Source organism: Canis lupus, chromosome 4, assembly GCF_011100685.1.
Source record: "Canis lupus familiaris isolate Mischka breed German Shepherd chromosome 4, alternate assembly UU_Cfam_GSD_1.0, whole genome shotgun sequence".
In the NCBI taxonomy this organism is placed as follows: Eukaryota; Metazoa; Chordata; class Mammalia; order Carnivora; family Canidae; genus Canis; species Canis lupus.
Window position 1 is genome coordinate 88,389,110 of NC_049225.1, and position 22,943 is coordinate 88,412,052.

Sequence of the window (22,943 nt, forward strand, 5' to 3'; positions counted from 1 at the left end):
TCCATCTGCTGCATTGGGTGCTACCAGGGTAGCATCGATTTTCGCTCAAACTTAACATTTTTAATATGCCTCCACTTACCTTTTGACACTACACTCCCATGTTCGCTGCAGCATTATTTACAATAGCTGAGATATATACATGGATGGAGAAAATGTGCTCTATATACACAGTAGAATATCATTTAGCCTAAAAAAAAGAAAGAAATCCTGCCACTTGGAGCAACATGGATGGACTTGGAGGATATGACGCCAAGTGCGATAAGCCAGAGGAAGACAAATACCGTACGGTCTCACGTGTATATGGAATCCAGAAATGTCCAACTCACAGAAGAGTGGTTAAAAACTAAGGATTCTTTTTTTTTTTTTTTTAAGGAGAAGGCCACCTCTAGGAGCAGGAGTTTCTTTTTTGGTCTGCTATCAGTTAGATAGCACCGGAGGCATCAGGCGAGTAGGTCAGGGGATGGTCTGCTGCCGCTGACTAGTTGCCTGAACGGGCACCACTCACCTTCTCCGGCTTTCCTCTCCCATCAGGAGAGTGAGGATAACCGCACCTGCTCCACAGCACCGTGGAGAAGATGAAATAAATTAACACGTGCTCAGCGCTTGGAATGGTTCCTGACCCAGTAAACGATCCATCACTCTTAGTTATCGTTGGTTAAGTGCAAGAGAATTGTTCATGTAGTTAAAGGTTCATTCATTTTTAACATAGATCTTTAAAAGTGCTAAAAATCACTTCATTTCTTTTGTTCTTTATATAAATTTTTTGGGCTACCCATTAATACCAACGCATTTGTACTTAGGACTGGGAGCAAACCATACATTTCACATGTACATAAATGATCTGGCTTCAATAACTTCTGATCTGTTGGTGGAGAGAGACAAGTAGAGAGAGTAAGAGGAGAGGGCTGCGGCCCAGGCTCGCTAGGGACCTGCGTGATCCCTGCCCCACCTGGGAGGGGGTCTCAGAGGGCTGCCCAGAGGACTGTAAGGAAAGTTTTTAGGGACGCCTGGGTGGTGCGGTTGGTTAAGCATCTGACCCTTGCTTTTGGCTCAGGTCATGATCTCAGGGTCTTGAGATCGAGCCCTGTGTCCAGCTCTGAGTTGGCTTGAGACTCTCTCTCCCTCTCCCTCTGCAACCCCTCCACTATCTAAAATAAACAAAACTTTTTAAATCTGGTTACTTTAAGTGGTAGAAATTTGTAATTAACAATAACGATTTAACAGGTTTGTAATACACAAAATTGGGAAACAATAATCCGTAATTAATAATTAACAATGATGGACAATATTGGAAATTCGTAATTATCAACAATATTGTTTTAAAAAATTTGACAATAATCTTTAAATTAAATTGTCATCAACAATATTGGAATCTTCTGAACACTTGCCTCAGCATTCTTTGCAGATTGCCCAGGCTGTAAACTTTTCTTGGAGACTCGTGCCATGCCCTTCATTGTAAACACCAGTGATTATGCAAAGCTACAAGGCGAGCGTACTTCCAGTGGCTTAGTAAACTGCCTATAGAGTTGTTTGCTCTTAAATGAACTCTTACTGCTAAGGTTTTTATTTATTTTTATAATACTTTATTTTTAAAAGTAGTTTATTTGTTTTTTGGTAATCTCTACATCCAACATGGGGCTGGAACGCACAACCCCGAAATCAAGAGTGACATACTCTTCCGACTGAGCCAGCAAGGGTCCCCCCCTCCACCCCAGCTAAGACTCTTAAATCACTGGCTCTGCTTCTTTGGGAGGAGACCTGGAACATTAGCTGCTGTTTTGCAAAACTCCTACTCTGCTTACGTTTCTAGATTCATTATTTGTAATTTGCTGTGGATAGGGAAGGCGAGCAGAGATATTAGGATTATATTTAAGATCAAATATAACAGATCTAGTGGTTTCGCTTGATAGGAAAGTAAAGCGCGTGGGGTGGGCTGCAATGGTCTTCTGGGGGCCGATTTGTTTATTTCCTCGTTCTCAGGTGGTTCGAGGTCGCATTGGACGGAATAGTGACTTCTCAGTAATTGAGTGGTCTACCGTCTTCTGTAGTGACATTGTTCTTCCACTATTTCACTATGTACCATGTTCACTTTTATCCTGCTTATCACTGCCTTTATTTCTTATGAACTTGAGTTGTACCCTCAGTCACCCTTCCTCGTCCCTGCAGTCCTCATACGTGAGTCTAATACCCACAGCAGTTTCTCTCGCCTCTTGATTTTGTGAGTTGCTGAGCTGGAGGCAAAGCCGGCATACTCCTATCTAGCCTGCAAAGCCCAGTTCAAATGACTCGCTCGGAGAAACTTTTTCTTACGATAATCATGTTTCTCCTGCAGAATAGTTTATATGTGTAGTTCCATTGTGATTTTAATCTTCCTCCTGTAACTCTTAATCTGCACAACATGTTCATGTCTATATGCCTGTCTTTTTACTTGGACTATGGCTCTTTTGAAGTCAGGTCCATTCATCTCTCAAAGTCTGTTACCCAAAAAATTGTCACTTGGTAATTGTTGATTTTACAAAATATGGTGTTTTATGGTTTGCACTCAATCTCTTTTTGATAATGCCTATCATTTGTGGGATCCTCCAATTCCCCCACTCACTTAACCCCCCTGCCAGCACATGGAGCTCACGCTTATAGCATCAAAAATTATTTTTTAACTGTATTAACCTAGTCCACCTATTCACAACTTCCTGCATTTAAGAAACCTTCTTACTCTAGGTTTTGCATTTCAGTATCTTTTGGAGTGCAATGTCACCTTGTCGGTTTAGCCGGGAGGGGCTAAGTTTGAGCGTTCTGCTGGGCAGGAGGGTAGGAGCTGACAAGTACTGTAAATCCAATGGGCTAAAAGTCAAATTCCAAGATGGGGGGAGGGTTAGCATCTGTTTGTATCAGTCAAAAGTCATGTCCCTGGAAACATTTCTCTTCCCTCGAGGAGTAGCAATTTGGCCATACCAGCCATGTCATTCCTGCCAAAGTCTACCTTTGGTGATTGGCCAGGCTGAGTCTCTCAGGTCATTTTTGGAAACTTTTAAAGTCTGGAAAAGGGGTAGGTCATGGTAGGGTTGGAGGCGGGACATGGGATTTATGATCTGGTGTAAGCACGGAGGGGCCTCCTCCTCTTTTCTGAACAAGGACCCTCTAAAGGGAATAAGAGCAGACCAGTTCTCCTCATGGAGGCAGAGGCCCAAGGATTTTTATGGCCAGAGCAACCAGGGTTCAGGTCAGTACCCAGTTGAAGCCGAGCTCCAGGATAGTATCCTTGATGATTCTGGCCTCATGGCTCCACTCTTCTCAGACTGGTGTTGAACTGACCACGTGGTGGCCCAGGTGGTAAGAGAAGTGTCCTGAGGGAGAGTGGGCAGGGAAAAGGGAGGAGGAAAAGGAAACGGGAGTGTTTCGCTGTACTTAATTCAATTTTTAAAAAGATTTTATCTTTAAGTAATCCGTACACCCCATATGGGGCTCGGTCTCATAACCCCAAGACCAAAAGTTGCATGCTTTACCAACTGAGCCAGCCAGGTGCCCCTCACCATACTTATTAATCTTAGATTGATCCTTAGGGACTCTGATGAAAGTCTGTCTAGAAGAATTTGTCTTTCTAGCAAACTAATTTTCTGCTCTCCATCCAAACATCACAGAAGCATAGCTACCTTTTATTTAGGGAACTCTATCAAAAACTTTAGAAAAAGTAAATAATACTTTTAACAGAAGTGAGATTTCAGTTAAAATTTGCTTATTTGATCCACATTTATTGTGTTCCCACTAATATCAGCCATCATAGTACATGCTTCAGAGAAACTCCATTTAAACAGACAGATTTGAATTCCAAATAGCTTACAATCTAGCGCAAGAGTGAAAAAAATCCAGATAAGTGTACATACCTAACCGCAATGCAAGGCATAATGTGAAAAAGGTCATAAAAATCTATCTAATTTAATATGCAAGTTTGGTATAAAAATAGATGATTTTCAGCTGAGGGGAATCAAGGCTGGCTTTATTTCAGGTCCTTCTAAAGCTTGGGTGACCCTACTGGGTCATGTTGATTTGACTGCATTCTAGATCTCAGTCAGCCTTAGGATATTCAGTATACATAATTATCCCACAGATTTCTCTGCCTTCAACTTATCTGGTAAAAATCCCTTTTGCATTACCAAGTTTCAAGGTAGTGAGACTAAGACAGAAAATAATGTGTGTGGGGTTTTTTGTAATTTTAAAAATGCAATATGATTCTTTAAAAAAATCACACATGCCTTTAATATTTTATTGTTTTGAAGGTTTCAGAGTATTGGGAGAAGATATAGGAAGTGTTTTGGGTAGAAACTAGGAAATTAATTATTCCATTACTTTGATGATTTTGTATGTAGAATTTAGATATCCATGAGTGTCCAGAGAAGATACCAAGTTCTGGGAGAGATGACGGGTGAAGGGAGGTTAAATGAAGATCAAGGCACCTAGGAAAGGTAGAGGGATGACTGGCCAGTCAGTGTAGATTTGGAATAGTTTAGGAGTGGAATAGCCAGTGGGAACAGAGAATGATGGAGAGATGAAAGTGACAGAGATAGAAAGACTTGAAGGAAAGTATGGGACCAAACTTATGGGTAGAATTGAGAAATGCTAGAATGCAGTGTTGTGTAAAATCATATAGGGTCCATCATGGGTGATCCGTTAGATTGGTCAAATGTGGAGACCCATCCATCCATACCCCTTCACTTTCCTTTAAGACCAGTGACATGCATTTTCAAATTACTGACATCTTCATTGAATACAAAAGCAAGGTGTAGGGTGGCAATATTTTTTCTTCTACCCTTCTAGGTTCTTTTGGCTGGTCTATTGGTTAAAGTAAGATGAGACAGATTAATAGGAAAAAAACATAAATTTGTTTTTGTTTTGTTTATTATTTTGTTTTGTTTATTATGTAAGTATGGGAACCTCATAAAACAGGATACCCAAAGGCAAGTGAAGCAGTGTGGCTACCAGGCCATCCTGAGTTAGGGAATGGGATAGGGGCCTGAGGAGTCAGAAGGAATGAGGGCAATTGACAGGACAATATGAAGAGTAGATGTTTTGTAATTAGATGTTTGCCTTGCCACCTAACTTTTAGATAAAATTATCTCTGGTGATAGTTCTTTTTCTAGGCTGTGCCCCTTACCTAAATTCTTTAGGTAGTTAAGGGAGAGAAAAGTTTTTCTTGAATCTGCTGGGTCTCGTCTACCTTCACCCCATAATAATGTACATACCAAAATGACATATTTTGGGGTCATGTAATCTGCTCACCATCAAAGGTCAATCAAGACTTTGATTTCACTTCTATAGGGTAGAAAATGACTAAACAGCTACAAATTGCTAAGAGAATAGCATAATTTTAGTTAATTTGGTTAAGCAATAGAAAAAAATATACTACATATATAGTGCATGATATCCTTCATTGTCCTACAGATTGCAATTCCACCTGGGAACTATGGTTTAACCAGATGCACAGTGCCTTAAAGACAGAGGCTGGTTAGTGATTACCTGCTTGGTTGACTGAATTATTCATCTATTTGTTCAATAAATAGCATTCTATGAACACTACTGAACCAGGCACTGTTTTAGGCATGGGGGACAGAACAGTGAACAGAAGTCTCCAATGGAGCCAGTGTTTAGGTAGAAGATATAAGATAAGAAAAGAAGCAAACAAAATACACACAATATGTAAATGCAGGCACATCTCAGAGATATCGTGGGTTTGGATCCGGACCACCATGATAAAGCAAACGTCATAATACAGTGAGCCCAGTGAGTTTTTTGGTTTCCCAGTGCATATAATAGCTATGCTCACACTATACTGTGGCCTATTAAGCATGCGATAGCATTACGTCTAAAAAAAAAGTACATACCTTAATTAAAAACTACTTTATTGCTCAAAAATGTTAACTATCATCTGAGCTTTCAGTGAGTTGTAATCACTGATCACCGTAACAAACACAGTAGTGATAAAAAAAAAAGTTCAAAATATTGTGAGAATTACCGAAATGTAACAAAAATGCTACTGCTATTGGAAAAATGGTGCCAACAGACGTGTGCTATGCAAGGTTTCCACAGCCCTTCAATTTGTAAAAAACACACTATCTGTGAAGCACAGCGAAGTGAATGCGGTACACCAAGGTATGCCTGCATATAATGCTGAATGGAAATATGAAAAAGAATAAAACTAGGCAAGGGTTAGAGTTAAAATGGCAGCGGAGGATTCCATCTCTGATAGGAAGGCTAAGGAAGGTCTTGGGATGAGGTGCGTCTGAGCGGTCATTGAGTGAAGTGAGAGAGAGAGCTGTACTGACTGAAGAGAGGAGTGAAGAAGGAGTGTACTTGGGAAGTGGTAAATTTGTAAGCTCAGTGTAGTAGGAATGAATGACAGGGAGGGGGGCTGGGGTAGGAGGGTAGGTATGGACACGTCTTCAGAGATGTAGCCAGAAGCTAGCGAGACCGAAGACTTGGCCGGCACGCTGAGGTTCTCGATGTTGCACAAAGTACGATGGGAAGCCACTGGTGGGTCCTGGGCGGGGGTCTGCGTGATCAGGCCTACATTTGAATTGGATCACCGCAGCTGCTGCAGGGGATGGAGTCAAGAGTAAGGAGCAACCAAGAGAGGCTACTTTGACCTTCCTGGAGCACCGTGATGGTGGTTTGAATTGGGATGGTGGTGAAATTGGGATGGTGAAAAGTAGTAGTGAGATTTGCAGTGTATTTTGAAAGTACATCTGAAAGAATTTCTTGATACACTGAATGTATGATGTGAAAAAGTCAAGGATGACTCCAAGGATTTTGACTTAAGTAACTGGGCGAATGAATGACTCGCTTACTGGCATGAAGATTTGGGAAATGAGCAGGTTTGGGATGTTGTTTGCTTTTGGACTGGATTAGTTTGAAATGGCTCTTCAGCGTCTAAGGAGAGCAGTCAAGGAGACACTTTGATACGTGAATGTGAGGTCCTAGGGAGAGGAGAGAATAGGAGAAATAAATTGTGGACTGGTCTGCATACAGCGTTTTGTCTGATACTGAAGCTATTTTTGTATTAATGTACAACAAAGCTACACTCTGCACTGGATACTCACAATACACACATTGCACTTCACTATCCTCTTTTAAAAGTCACCCTCCCACCCAGACAACATAACCTAATTGCTCTATAACATAGAGTTCTTTTCTCTTAAGTATTTGAAGGCAATTGAGAATTCTGTGTATTGTACTCATTGACCACGGTGACAAATTAGCGCGCCCCAGACAAGTAAATATTCTCTAAAACATTTTTCAAAAATATGTAACCACCATGCATCTTGCATATATTTATTCATCTTATAATCACTAAATTATTCAATATGTATAATGAATATTTGCTATGAATTTATATTTACAAATATGGCATCTCAAAGAGCATTCTTCATCAGTTTGGGAAAGAGAAAAATGTCTCCATTAAATAATTTTGTGAAAACGCAAGACTGTCTTAAACTAAATGTCAGGATTCATGGCACAAGTAAGAAACACAAAGGGAATTTAAAGGAGAGAAAAGCTAACCCCCACCCCCCCAAAACAAAACAAAACAAAACAAAACAAATGAGTGTACCCCAAGGTGCCAAGTGTACAATTCTGGAACACCTCAAAGGGTTTAATGTAAAAGAACTGAGAAGCAATTCTGAAGCGCTCTCCAGGCTAACTCTCCAATCGCTAACCCTCCTATGGAAGGGCATTTCAAAGTCATCACACATTATCTAGCTTCAAGGTCATGGAACCCATCGTGACCTAGTGTAGCCTGAATTGTTTTCTATCTAAAATCCCTGAAGTGACCCCATAGGACAGGTTCAGGATGGGGTAACAAGGGAAGTTCAAGGAGAATTCTTAAAGATATCCGCTAATATCACCACGTAACTTTTGGGACATGCTTGCCTGGGCCCCTCCTATCTATCCTTCATTTTTAGACTCTGCTCAAGAAACTCCCGGTATCTAAAGGGTTTGCAACTTCATAATGAAAGACCTGTTTTGGTGAAGGATCCATTTCACTCCACATGCATGTGAGGGGAGGGAGACAGGGACACTCTTCAAGCATTTGTTAAGTTATTTATATCTTTCTTCTCTAGGCTGACGCTGGTTGGATGTGCCTTTCAGTATTTGCTCGGATTGATAGAACTGCCTCTCCTCTCATTCATTTTTCAGTTGGTAGATGCATTTTGGCTACTGGATGCCTGTCAGTGGCTGCTGTGCCCTGATGTTGTTTATCAGATGTCTGTGTCTCTATCATCTCTTTCACTCGGATGCCAGCAGCTAGAGTGGTTCATCCTTTCTGTGCTCCCTGATGTTTTCTCTATTTTTATAGGAAAGGATGCATTTAGAGTTACAAAGGTGTTTTTCCTTGATCCGTTTAAGATTCACTCAGTTAAAAAAAAATTAAAAAAAAAAGATTCACTCAGTTAACTGAAGAAAGATCAGTAACAAATGTCCCTTTTTCAGGGAAGGGTCAGCTTTGGAGGTCATAGAACCTACAAAAAATAATGCTCTTACGTGGCCACTCAGTGTCTCAATGAAAGTTAATTTTCTCTTACTGGAATTATTTTTTTCAGAAACAATCAATTGAGAGGACTCATCAAGCACTCTGGCTGTTTCCTCCTTTATCCGTGCTACTCTGCTGCCTAAATCTTTCCACAGTGTTTATACACAACCCACAGCTTTTATGCTGTCCTTTAAATAATAATGGACTTTATCATACTTGGCAGAAATTTACTTGTTATAAATTGAATTATTTAGTTTTATTCTTTTTAAAGACAATATAGGCAGCTTTTAATTCATTAACTTAGGATCAAGGCTTAGGACTATCTTGAGACCGTGGCAGTGTACACACACGGCAATGTCATTTTGACAGGTGCAGGCTGAAAATGAAAGCATATCCACAACCACATTTCTTCAATGTGATAAGTTCCGAGGGCATTCAGGGATTATTATTTTAAAAATATGCTTGCTGGCTGCCTCTCTGCTACCAAAAATAAGCTAGTCTTAGGCAGGCTGAGCATTAGAGGACATTCCTGGGAACTATTTCATTCAGGACCATTTGTGACAAAGCATTTTCTGAACTCCTTTTTACTACCTTCTTTTCTCTGCTTTGCAGCCAAACCAGTTAATGTCAAAAGAAGCAGGACTGCTCTTTGTGTGTGTGTGTGTGTGTGTGTGTGTGTGCGCGTGTGTTTTAAACCAAATATACTCTTTACTGCCAAAACGTATAACAGACAAATTAATTTAAGCCCGTAGTTTATCTCAGTCGTTTCAGATCATCCACTAATGGGAGTCGGTGCCATAAAACATACCATGTTTTAGGAGACACGACAGAGGACTGGGGGAGAAAAAAAAATCATTGGGTGTCTGAGCTGGAGAATCTGGAGTCAGGGAGCCCAGAAGTTGTCTGCTGGCAGCCGGGTGACCTTGAACGAGTTGCTGCCCATCGGATCCTGGGTCTTCAGCTGGGAAATGCAGCCTAAGTGCCGCCGGAGAGCGACTGTGCCAAAGACGTTGTTAGAAGAATGAGAAGCAGCAGTGACTTGGGGGCACGTCGCCCTGCACGGGGGCGGCGCCGGCGGGTTTGGAGGCCGCAGCAGGTGCCGCTCGGTCCGCTCCCTGGAGGGGACGCTGCCTGCCCACGGGGGGCCCGGAGGCGGGGGTGCGGGGTGCAGGGTGCGGGGTGCGGGGTGCGGGGTGCGGGGTGCAGGGTGCGGGGCGCGGCCTCGGGGCGCTCGTCGGTCCCTGGGGAAGGGCCTCGCGGGGGTCCCGGCCCGGGGCGGTCCGAGGGTGCCGGCGCCCCCGGGTCCTGGCCGCAGCACCGAGGGGCGACGAGCGCAGGAGGAGTCGGGGCTCGGGAGGGCCGGGGACGGTGCCCTTGACCCCGGGGCGGCGGGGGAGGAGGAGGAGGGAGGAGGAGGAGGAGGAAGGGAAGGGGAGGGGGAGGAGGCTGCGGCGCCCCGGCTCGCGCGCCCTTCCCCGCCGCGCCCCCGCCCGCGCCCCCGCCCCGCGCGCCCGCAGCCCCGCAGCCCTCGCAGCCCTCGCAGCCCTCGCAGCCCCCGCCCCCGCCCTAACGGTCCCGCCCGCGGCCGCCGCGCCCTCCGCCTCGGAGACGGGACCGACGTGAGCCGCCCGGGCGGGTCCGCGGAGGCGGCGGGGACCTCCCCTCCCTGGGTTCCCGCCCCGCGTCTCGGCGCCCAGCCCGCGCCCGCGCCCGCCGCCGCCCCCGGGACGCCCCCTGCGCTCCTCCCCGCCTCCCCCTCCCCGTCCTCGTCCCGGTCCCCGTCCCCGTCCCGGTCCCCGTCCCCGTCCCCGTCCCCCTCCCCGCGGCTCCGGTCTCCATCCCCCGCCCCTCCCCCTGCCACCCGCGGCGCCTCCATCCCCCGCGGCTCCCCCCTCCCCCCGGGTACCCCCCGCGGCGGGGCTCCATCCTCCCCTCCCTCCATCCTCTCCTCCCTCCCTCCATCCCCCTCCCTCCATCCTCCCCCTCCCTCCATCCTCCCCCTCCCTCCATCCTCCCCCTCCCTCCATCCCCCTCCCTCCCTCCATCCCCCTCCCTCCCTCCATCCTCCCCCTCCCTCCATCCCCCTCCCTCCATCCCCCTCCCTCCCTCCATCCTCCCCCTCCCTCCATCCTCCCCCTCCCTCCATCCCCCTCCCTCCATCCTCTCCTCCCTCCATCCTCTCCTCCCTCCCCTGCTCCCCGCCCCCCCGCGGCGCGGCTCTCACGCGCAGCCGAATCGGGCGCCGCCTCCATCAGAGCCGAGCCGGCGGCTCCGAGGAGCAGCAGCCTGTGCCGCCGCCGCCGGGCCCCCGCGTCCCCCCGCGTCCCCCCGCGTCCCCCCGCGTCCCCGCGCGCCCCCGCGCCCCGCATCCCGCCCCGCCCCGGCCCCGGCGCCCTCCGCAGCCCCCCGGCCTCCCGCCCCCCGGGGCCCTGCGGCTGCTGCCCGAGCCTGCCGGCCGGCGGGGCTCAGAGGGCGGCGGCGGCCCCAGCATGAGCCCCGAGGGCGGCCTCGGCGGCAGGACGGGCGGCGGGGACCCCGGGCCGCCCCCGCCCCCGCCCCCGCCCCCGCCCGGGGAGCCCGGGGAGCCCGGGGAGCCCGCCGCGGCCCCCGCGCCCGCCCGCCACCTGCCGCCGCCGCCCGCGCCCCCCGAGCTGCCCGCGGGCCCGGAGGGGGCGGCGGCCGGGGACCCCGGGGCGGGGGCGGGGGCGGGGGCGGGGGCGGCGGGCCGGGGCGTCCCCGCGGAGCCCGAGGGCGAGCCGCCCGAGACGCGCTCGGTGTGCAGCAGCCGCAGCAGCAGCAGCGGCGGGGGCGAGCGGCGCGCGGGGCTCCCGCACCAGCACCACCAGCCCATCTGCAAGATCTGCTTCCAGGGCGCCGAGCAGGTAAGGCCCGGGGCGGCCCGGCCTTCAGCACCGCGGACAGCGCCCGCCCCGAGCCGCACTTTCCTTCCCTCCTTCCTCCCCGCCCCCCCCCGCCCCCACCTGGTTTCGCAGCTCTGCATTCCTCAGGTGCTTGAACCGCACTGCCCTAAGCATCTCCTTGGCCAGCTGCTAAGTGGCCTTTGCTTTATGGACGGAAAGTGATCGACATCCCTTTTCTCTCCAAATGCATCCCGAGGCAGGTAGCCTTAGACTGCAAACTGAGCATGAGTCATGTCGGAACCAAAAAGGGCAGGCTCTTTGCACATTGCACACTGGGCTGACCTAATCTCACCGACGCGAAGAGCTCGTCACCGTTTTTTACAAGAAGACTAGGGATGTACTTTGACCTTGTGAAAGAAAGGCTGTTTGGCTAACTATATGCGTTTTGTATTTTGTTAGTCATCAAAAACTCCCCTTGGAGGTGCATGCAAACTTGCACGAGAAGTAATGCGTTTTGCGTTCCGTTAGTAATTAAAAACTCCCCTTACAGGTGCATGCAAACTCCCCTTAGAGGTGCATGCAAACTTGCACAAGAAATAATGCGTTTTGTATTCCGTTAGTAATTAAAAACTCCCCTTAGAGGTGCATGCAGACTTGCACAAGAAGTAATAATCGTGGAGACAACAGCATAACCTATCTCCCGCAAAGTGTGTGGTCTGAGGAAACATGAGGTTTAATATTTTTAAAAGTAAGGAAATTGCGTAAGAATATGCAGGCTTTCAGGAATATAGTGCCCCAAGTCAATATTTATGATGCTACATTTAGAAGAAAATAAAAGCATAATGCTATTGGAAGCTACTTTCTGGGATGCCAGGCATTTCTTCTTTAGCAATGATTAAGAATAACTGCAGAGGAAATGCATCTGACCATCCACTTAAAAGTTATTAAAGAGATTTAATAGTACAGCTTTCCCCCAAGGGTATTGGGAGCTATATCTTGCAGACATTTGGTATGTCGGTACAACATTTATGTCATGACTCTAAGCAATATCTTTGAAATACTTTTAAGACTTTAGTTTCCTTCCCATCAAAGGTATAAAAATTTAATTTCATTTTTTAGGGTAGTTTGATGCTGTATCCTTCTGGGTAAACGGCTTTTAAAAGCAAAAGCAAGTGTGTGTGTGTGTGTGTGTGTGTGTGTGTGTTTAATAGAGACACAGATATAAATATTCACATGAGCTTTTTTCTTCCCAGGGGGAGTTGTTAAATCCCTGCCGATGTGATGGGTCAGTTCGGTACACGCATCAGCTGTGTCTGCTAAAGTGGATCAGTGAGAGAGGTTCCTGGACCTGCGAGCTCTGCTGTTACAGATACCATGTCATAGCCATTAAAATGAAACAACCTTGCCAGGTAAACATTTGTGACATTTTTTTTTTCCTGAAATGATTTTGCTAAACATGTGTGTGCACTTGAGTTTAGTTATTACCAAGGATATTTACATATGCTCCTTAAAAACATTTTATGCAAATCAAAGATTTAGGATTTGTTGAGTTGTGCTTTGAGAAATCTGTGATATTTTTATCTGAGAAACTCTAGAAACATTTTATTCAAATGGTTTCCCTTACTAGTTTGTTGCTTTTTGATGAAATTATACCCATTTTGTTTCTAAAAGGGCAAAGTTGGTAAACCGTCTTGTAGTTCAATTACATTAATTTTATTAATTAGAAATGCCACACAATTTATTTTAATAATAATATTTTGTTTGATTTAACATTGAAGCCCAGAATGGGATCCACTTATGGAAAATACATGCAAGTGAAGCAGGACTTTACTAGTCTGGAAACTTCAGTTGAATCTATTAGCTTTATCTGAAAACTTTTTTTCACTGAAATAGGCTCTCTTCTCATATGATGACATGCTTAGAAGCTTTGGCTACTTTCATCCTTTGCTACATAGTGGATGCAGAAGTATTTCCAACAGTTTCAATAAAATCACTGAAATTGTGTATATCCTTAAACTTTTTATGTATAGTCGTATAAAACACAATACCCATAACCTTACGAATGCCCTCGAAAATATAAGCTTTGGTTTTTTTCATAGTGGAACTGATTCAGGCTCTTTGAAGAGACTGGTGGGATATAAAATTCAAAGTGTTAAGAATGACATATTAATTAAAGCAGAATAGTGTATAATTGATAAGATCTGGTAGTGACATGGGGCTGAAGTTAAGCAGACATAAAAGAGTAGGTTCAAACCAGAGACAAAGGAGACGATGGAAGAAAGGGAAGGAAGGGGATTGAAAAGCTAGGAGGGTAAGAAAGTCATAAAATCTAGTGTTCCCTGTTTTTGTTTAAATTAACAAATGTAGTTTGCATTGAGTAATGTAAAAATAGGTGAAACCTGGTGATTTCAGAGGAGCCTGGAAGCTGAATTACTATTGCATTAATAGTTTAGATTTCATAGGTTTTAATTTGTGCATCCTTCATATGGCTTGCAATTAATTTGCATCTCTGATAGTCATCATTTAAAGCATGATTAGCAGGCATGAAATGAAAATATGCATTTTTTTTCCAAGTTGACCAAAAGCTTATAAATAATTTGGAAAGAAGACTAACTAATGTGGATGAATGATGCTATCATGCTGGAGATAGGCACAAACCTGGCACATGTTCCCAGGACTTCTAATTGATTGAACTACTTGGGTATCAATTTATGGATCTATCACAGTTGTCTTGAAAGCAGACAGAACCACGTCCAGATAAATGATAAGAGTAGTATCATTGGATTTACAATAATTCTATGACTAGAAACATGGGGGGATGAGAAAAAGGAAGATTTGGGACTCCAGTGAAAAGCCGCATGAGAAGCACTATAGCCAGATAATTCAAGAGCTCAAATGGAATACCAAGTATTTCAGACACTTATGGCAACTATATATTAACTCATGTGAGGTGATTAGTTTTGAAGTAAGCAGAAGTAGGTCCGTGATATAATTTCAAAATAAAGAAGAAACAAAGGGCTGGGGCAAAAAGTATTGTTTACTAATTCTATAGCAAAATGAATTGATTTCTACTATGTTTTGCTTCATTCATAAAACAAACCGTTCAATGTCATTTTAACAAGAGCAGTTCCCTAAAATGTGTTTTATGATATGACCAAAAAACTAAAGAAATTAAAAAAAAAACAACCAAAACCCCAAAACTAACCCAGTGTGGCTAATACACTGAATTAATTTTATTATGACATAGGCAAATACGGCCATGATCTGTAACGTGACCTGTTTGTGAGAGTGAAGTACAAAATAATAATTGGAAACAAAGTTGCTATTAATGTGATGATGATAGCTCAGATCATGCCCAAGAAAATAACTTTCCAGGACTAAGTGCATAAGACGCTCAGTACTCTTAATGGGTGGAAATCAGTTAGGAGGTTCCTGGAGTATGGATTCTTCTACCCAGGAGCAATTTATTCTCAGATAAAGTTTCATTAGTTACGTGACATTTCCGTTATGGATGACCTGCAAACTGAACGCTTACTCTCATTTTTGGTTTTTCTCCCTTGCTGTTGTGAGGCCGATCAGATTTAGCATTTATCACATTGATGCTTTTATGACCTGGCAGGAATCCATTTCTTCCTGGTGTAGGATCAAAAGGGAAGTATGTTTTGGCACTCCCGTTCACTTTCCCCATCCCTCTGCCCTAAGTATAGAGCCCTCCATAGCTGTGAGTGGGTGGTTCCTTGGATGGAGAACAGAAGAGAGAATAAATAATAATATTAATAGAGAACACTTGCTGAACACTTAAGCTGTGCCAGGCACTGTTCTAAGTGCTTTACATATGCTGATACTGATGGTTAATCTTCATAACAAACCTACGAGGTGTAGGGAACAGTATAATCACTATTTTACACAAATGGAAACTGAGGTAGGCACAGGAAAGTTGCATAACTTCTACTAGGGATATATCCAGTCAAAGGCAAAGCCAGGATTCAAATGTAGTCGGTCTGGCTCCGAGGTCCATGCCCCATAGTAAAAAGTTGTTCTCAGTTGCATCATAGCCATTTCTGGGCCTATCATGGCTCGTCCTGTGCAGCACTGAGCCAGTCAGGAGCTGGTTTTAGCCTGGGTCTCCAAGATGATCTAGAGAGGCTTTGACTGTTTATTGTCGTATAACAAACTGCTCCAAATCCTTAGTAGTTTAAACAGCAATCGGTTTCCATCTCTGCAGAGCCTGGGTTAATTGAGGTCAGCTGGAAGGAAGGTTCTTCTCCGTATACGATGTCCGTCTGGAACTGTAGTTATCCAGAGGTTTGACTAGATGGGAGCATCCAAGATGGCTCACTCGCATGACTTGCTCTTGCTGCTGTTGGCTGGATGCTCAACTGGGGCTGTGGTTGAGGTGCCTCAGTTCTCTTTCCACGTGACTCAGATTTTTCACAATATTTTGGTTGAGTTCCAAGTACATACAGCTCTCTTAAGGCCCGATCTTGGAAGTGGCACAGTGTCATGTATGCTGCATTCTCTCGACTGAAGCAAATCACAGGGCCAGCCCACATTGAAGAGAAGGGAAAATAGATTTCACCTTTGGAATCGGTCCTTCTTTTAAAGAGAGTGGCTATCTTTAATCCACAATAGGAGATAGCTTCTAAAAATAGCTCCATCGGCCTACCCTGGTCTCTGCATTGAGTACTTGTAAGGTAGGTCAACAGACGCCACCATAACTTCCCTCCCAGGGCTCAGAAATAAAGAAAGCTTCAAAAAAAAAAAAAAAAAAAAAGTATGGGAGGTTGATTTCATCAGTGGTGTTTGATGCGTAGCCTCAAGCGCCTTCAGGAGTGATTACTACCCTGAGGTACCTCCGGGTGCTCAGGGGGATGTGGGGACAGAGGAGGGAAAGGAGCAGCTAACCAGGAAGCAGGAGTGTGTGTGAGGGCAACGTGCTGCAAAGAGTCCAAAACTTTAGTTTTACTTGTTTTTCTCATTGAGATTAGAGTTCTTTGAGAATGTGGGTCTAAAACACCCCATTCCATCAGATTTCAGTGATGTTCAGCAACGTGACCCAGTAGAAAACCGATGTATCCTCTAAACATATTTAAACCTTAATTGCTGTGTCATTAGCAGCAGGAGTTAATTAAGACATTCCAAGTAATTAACATGCATTTACCCTCCTACCTACTTGCAGGATCTATTTTATTGATTAACATATTCAAGATGGTGCACTAATAATATTTCAAGAGTAAAAGCTAGTTCTGTTTTGAATCTCATAGTATGGTATGAAGTTAGTAGAATCTAAGAATACATAAAATCAAGTTTTTCTGGAGATGTTGGTGACATTGACTAATTAAGCTATATCCAAGCTATATTTTGAATGCTTTCAGTACTTTTTTTTCGAGAAATATAGATGTTTGAAGAGATATCATTTATTTGGTGACATGTTGTATGGGAAGCTTAAGACTTGTGCTGGAAGGACTGAGTGCACTGCCTCAGCATAGGAGAGTACACTGTAGTTGGAAGGTGCTTGCTGTATTACCTTGCACAGCTCACTTAACTCTTTGTGCCTCGGTGTTTAAAAGTGATCTCGAAACCCAACATGGGGCTGGAACTCATGACTCTGAGATCAAGAGTCGCAGGCTCTACCTGCTGAGCCATCCAGGAGTCCCTCAGTTAACTCATCTTCAAAAGACCTTAATGGCACCTATTTTATCCATTGTTTTGGGGACTAGACGCCTAATAAATGCAAAGTGGTTGGGGTAAGGCCCAGCACATAGCAGGTGCCATTTAACGTTGGCTCTGATGCTTATTACTTGTTTGTTCAGCTCACAGGTGGCCACACACAGAGCAGTGCTGTTCAGCTTCTGAAGCATCATTTGTTTACACTTTGGAAATCCCCCTGCTGAGTGGGATGTGTGTGTGTGAGTAGGAGAAGATTGGAGAAGCCCCAGAGATCCCTGGGGGGTGATCCCAAAGAGGCTCAGACAGTTGGCAGAGCATCAGTCAGAGTGAATAGCGGCGTCCATCAGCGTTCCTTCTTCCTCCCTTACTTAGAGCACCCAAGAACTTGCCTTGGATGGCATCGAGAGCTGCAAGCGGGCCGTATATCTTTGCGAATATTAGGCCCCTGGACGTTTTTACTGGCCTGTAACATTTTTATCAGCCTTCCCCTTATGGCTTTTCCTTTCAACACGTACAGTGCGTTGTCGGCAACAGGTGTTCTCATAGCAGTAAGAATGACTGGAAGGTCTCCTAGGAGGAAGAACGACCTGAGAGTGTTTTTCCTTTTTATCCATATTCTTAAAACCCTGGGGCTCATCGTGACAGTTCCAGATTAGAGAGGAAGTTGGCACCAGGCGGGTTCCTCTTGGCTAATGTTCTGGACCTCATTCGTAAAGTGTTTATAGAACCTTAGCTGCTCTAGGAACCCCGTAGTCACTATCTTCTCTGAGTGAGGCTGTGTCGTGAAAGGGGCGGTCTACCCTCAGAAGTCCTGTGTTCTCACGATATAGCCCATACACCAGAAGGCAGCAAGTTGTTATAGAAAACCGACTGTGATTTTGAAAATGTAATAAGAAAACATCAGAGCATGAACTTTATCTGTAATGCATGCTGCCATTTGAGATACTTCAAGGCATTTGCCTTTTATGGCTTAAAAATGTCCGCATACATACAATCTGGCTGGTGTGGTGAGCCGCCCCTCTCCTCCTTTTCCCTGACTGTTGCTCTTACTGACGTTCTCTGTAGGCTTGCTAGCAAATGGTAAGCTGAGGAGAAGCTTTTCATTACCATGCCTGAACAACTGAGAAACAGCATTAAAATGGAATATTTAAATGCATATGTTGGCATATTTTATAGGTAATTTAAAATGTCAAAATAAACAAAGAACACATCATGAGGCAATTTGCTCGCCTTTGAAATTATTTTTGTTTCATTTGCTTACTAATTCTCAAAACACATGAATCTTCATTTTACTCACTAGAACAGATTAATGGTTCTCTGCTGAATAAAATATGTAAATTACACCTTGTGTACTACTTATAAGCCATCTTATTTATTGTATAGGCCACATGTACAGGGATTTTACAATTTGTCTCAAGGCCAGACTATTCTGAGATGATAGTAAAAGGAGATGAGGTCCATTTAGGCATCATGTGAGGGTGTCGGCCTCTACCTTTTATTGAAAGAGGATTGGGGATGGTGTTGCCCAGATGGGTGATGCTCTCCAGGACTGTCTTCCACATGCATCTGCTTTTCTACAACCCTACCTTTTCTTAGGTGTATTTCCATTTTGATACCTTTCTCTTCTTTACTCCACCCAGTTGCCTGTAGAAGAAAGAAACTCGACCCCCACTGGGATAGGACTGGGCAGACTTTTTGGTCAAAGCAAGTTACGGTGGCAAGAAAATTTGGTAGTGGTTGTGTAGAGGAACCTTGCTGTGGCTACAGAATGTCTTCGCTTGATGACATTTATCTTGTTATATAGACTAGAGGTCAGCAAATCTGTTCTTTTTTTTTTTTTTTTTTTAAGCAAATCTGTTCTATCAAGGGCCAGAGAGTAAATATTTTAGGCTTTGAGGGCCTAAAATACTGTAGTTACTGTCCTAGCATGAAAGCAGTCATACACCTTGTATGAAGGAATGAGTGTGTCTGTGTTCCAGTTGGTCTTCACTTAGTAGACCCTGAAGTTTGCATTTTGTATAACCTTAACGTGTCAGGAAATTATATCCTCCTTCTGTCTCCTCCCGTTTAACCCCAACCGTCTAAAATCTAAAACTCGTGGGCAACACAAAATGAGGTGGTGAGCTGGATTGGGCCAACGTGGATTTGGCAATAGCTTGCCAACCCCTGATTTAAACAAATTGAGGGGCAGCCCGGGTGGCTCAGCTGTTTAGTGCTGCCTTCAGCCCAGGGCCTGATCCTGGTGTTCCGGGGTTGAGTCCCACGTCGGGCTCCCTGCATGGAGCCTGCTTCTCCCTCTGCCTGTGTCTCTGCCTCTCTCTCTCTCTCCCTCTCTCTCAAGAATAATAAATAAAATCTTTTAAAAAAATTAACAAATTGAGTATTGATATGGACTTAGGTGCCTTCTGACCTCTTAGAAAATGAAATGGGTGAAGTTTTCCAAGATTTTATGTGTTTCTTTGTAATTTTGAGTGAAATCATCATAAACCTATCTCATTTAGAAATTGGTGGTACGATAGCTCCATAACAAAACGCTGTGAACTTCTTCCAAACTGTTTCTTGGTTGTATCAGACTCACATCCTCCATTCCCAGGAGCAGCTTTAGTTAAGTTAGAAGCAGAAGATAGAGACATCCCAGAATTAGCCCCTTGCATCCCTGGAATAGGCCACCTTCTTATCTCCTTAAGTTGTAGAATGCATTTTAGAGTATTCGTGATCCATTCCTAAAGCAAGTCCTCCCAGGCTGTCTGCAACTCAACAGGTATGCTCAGAATACCCCGTTTTGAATGTCTTAGGATGATATTTAGTTTGATTGGGGTTTCCAAGCTTACCTTCTGGGAGGGCAAGCTTATCAGTGAGTGGGAAGAGTTTTAGAACAAATTCCGTAGCACAGTTCGACACAGCTTGGGAAAACGTCTCTTTCTTGGTCACTCTGTGGTCATTCAGTGAGTACTTGTGGAATGAATGCATGAATGAATGAATAAGTGAGCATCTTGTAAGACAAACAGAACCATGAGGGTCATGTTCATATTTGTGCAGTGAGAATATGTCTTAAGGAAAATGAGTTGCGTTCATTGCTCACACATCAGCCATCTACTGGCTGTTAGTTCCCAACTTGTTCTTAAATTGCTCTTCTAATAATTCTGTTTCCAGTGTGCTTGGGCAAATATGTTCAGTTCTTCAGACCACTGGAGAAAGTCTTAAGGGTAATAGAAGGATCTATTTTTAAAAACCTAAAATTAAAAAAAAAAAAAAAAGGTTCCAGAGAGACATGTCTGCTCTTTTCACAAAATCAAATGTCATGAAAAAAGACTCTGTGAATGTGAAATTACCCATGTGTGACACACTTGCTTTCTTGAGGTTGTCACTGGTTGAAGGATTTCATCTAGGGTTTGTTCAGAGAATTTAAAAAATTTGTTGGAAATTTTGCTGTATGATCATAGGTATAGGATGTCTGTAAGAATGTCTATTGGGTATAGCTTTTTTGGTGTGGAATCTGTCACCAGATTGAAAACAAGGTGTCTTTTTTTCTTTTGTTTTGTTTTTTTTTTTTTTGACAGATTGTACAGTTGTAACATAACTTCAAAAGTGCTTTTCCACTGGTGATAACAATACTCCAGCACAGGGAGATGTAGCAAGAGAACAGACTATTTCTTCCTTGCTCGTTTCCTGCTTGGCATGTGGCTTTGCTGTGATGTGACTGATAAAGTCAACTTCCTTCTATTTTTGGACCTTGTAAGAGGAGAATGTGGTGTAACTGAGGGCAAAGCGAGTGTGCTTCTGACCCTTGAGGGCAGTAGGGAGTGGACCCACAGGAGATGGTCACCTACAATTACAATGGATGCTGGACTCAGAGGTGTTTCCAGGAAAAACTGCGCTGTGGCTTGTGCTTTCTGTATCCTTGAATATTTGACAGGATCTTCCCTGTGAGCATAATTTCTAATTCAACAGCTGTTCTACATGATTTAGCTGAGCAAAGTCCCATGTAAGTACGGGTAGACGACCTCAGCAGGAAGCAGTCACGTGGGAAGACAGGACAGAAACCTGGAAGCATTTCTCTGTAGGCAACGTCAATAAGAAAATCTACTGAGGAGACATTTCTTATTCCATCCTTCCTTTTAGGGATACTTTGCTCCAGAAACTCCTGTCTAAAAACCTGCTCTCTCTCTCTCTCTCTAGGTTTTATCTCTTCAAGACCGTTCACCTTGATAACACTTGGGCAGTGTATCCTTATCCTTCTCTTAGTAGTCCTTCTCTTAATGTGCCTTTTGGTTTTGTTTCTCATTTTGGTATGCTAATTATGTGCAAGTGGCCAAAGCTTAATTCGGGCGCAGGGGGGCCTCCCCTATGCATCTAGCTCTTATTACAGGAACCCTCAGGCACTCCTTTGTTATATATGGACTTGCACTTGTGCCATGACACTCATTTGGGTCATGACTCTGAGTTACATTATAGTTCAAATAAACAAGGAACTATTTCAAGATATTTATACAGGCTCGCCTTGGTTTGTTCGGCCTGTTAAAAAAAGATTTTTAGGAATGATAACATTTCTTGCAAGTATCAGGGAATCTTACTTATATTCTTGTGAGAGAATATTCCAGAAACCATAGAAAATACTTTTGCTTTTTCCTCTCCCCCCTGCTACCTCCCCAGTATTAACTTTTTCTATGTTACATTTGCAATTTTTTTGCATAAATATGTATGTAAGAGGAATCTCTCTTTAGTTTAAAGAAAAAATAACTTTAAAAGTTTATAGTGAAATAGAACACAGTGTAAGATTTACTAGGAATATATTCAGTATTCAGTAAATATTTATTTTATACTCATTCCATCTTTTTCTTCCTTTTCTTGACAACATCTTCCCCTTATTTTTTTTTAAGTGGGAACAAGTAGATGGGGGGTTTTCCAGTCCTTTTAGAGAGGAAAGATTATTGATCCTTACATTGTTTCCTCTAGGACCAAGCATGCCCAAGCTCATATATGGAAACTGAAAGAAAATCTTGAACGTAAAATCACCTTTTTCATCCCTTCTGAAACTGTGTTCCTTTACCTTTCGTGGTGGAGTCTCAGTCCTACTCCTATAGTTTCTATTGAATTCATTTTCGGATCCAGACAAGACTTCTCAGCAATTTGAGAAGTAGTATAAAGAAGTGAAAAAATGCTAAGCCAACAAGATTATCAGTAATTGTGCCAGAATTTGTTGGGTAGCTTTGGAAGAAGACATATGATTCTTAGACTATGGAGGGAAAGACTCTTGGATATTGAAAACTGTTTGAGTAATTTGGTGAAACATGTAACAATGGGTGACTCATCTCCCTACCTCCTGCCTGCCTCTTCTCTCTGGTCTGCACCCTACTGTTGTTACAGAAAAGGAAATTTGAGATAGAAATATGCTACTTTCATTCTGGACCTGATTAAGCTCTACGACAGCAAACTTTAGAGGGAAAACAACCATTCCTTGAGTTGCTTGTAGGGAAAACCACTGCTAAGTGGTGATGAATACATGGAGATTATTAATACAACAGGGCACAGCGATGGATTAATACGTGCTTGTTTTTGGCCTAAAAGATTATTTTCGGAGGTTAGCCTAAAAACACTTCATCTTTGTTATTTTCTACTGAAAATTACACAATCAATACTTTTCTGTTGATCATTTTTTCACTCATTCAACAAATTGACCACTGTTATGTAGCAGGCACTGTTCTAGGCCCTAGAGCTACACAGTTAGGTAAACCTCTGCTTCTTATTCTAAACCCTTGATGGTGAGGGACAGACTGTAAACAAGTAAGCATATAGAATTTGAAAACTAGGTAATTAGAGATCATGTTAATACTTCTCCTGGAAATAAACTTCTCCTGTGGTTAAAACAGGACATGCTAGAATGAGCCATG

At 43.8% G+C, this 22,943-nt stretch overlaps 1 protein-coding gene across 1 annotated transcript in view; it reads left to right on the forward strand.

Annotated features, from left to right (window-relative positions):
- The first annotated feature begins 224 nt into the window (after nt 1-224).
- The window catches only part of MARCHF11 (membrane associated ring-CH-type finger 11), a 106,515-nt gene continuing 83,796 nt past the window's right edge, over nt 225-22,943 (forward strand). Inside the window, exons 1-3 of the mRNA XM_038535477.1 lie at nt 225-282; nt 11,150-11,403; nt 12,636-12,791. Of these exons, the coding sequence (XP_038391405.1) occupies nt 225-282; nt 11,150-11,403; nt 12,636-12,791 (468 nt within the window). The remainder of the gene's footprint in view (nt 283-11,149; nt 11,404-12,635; nt 12,792-22,943) is intronic.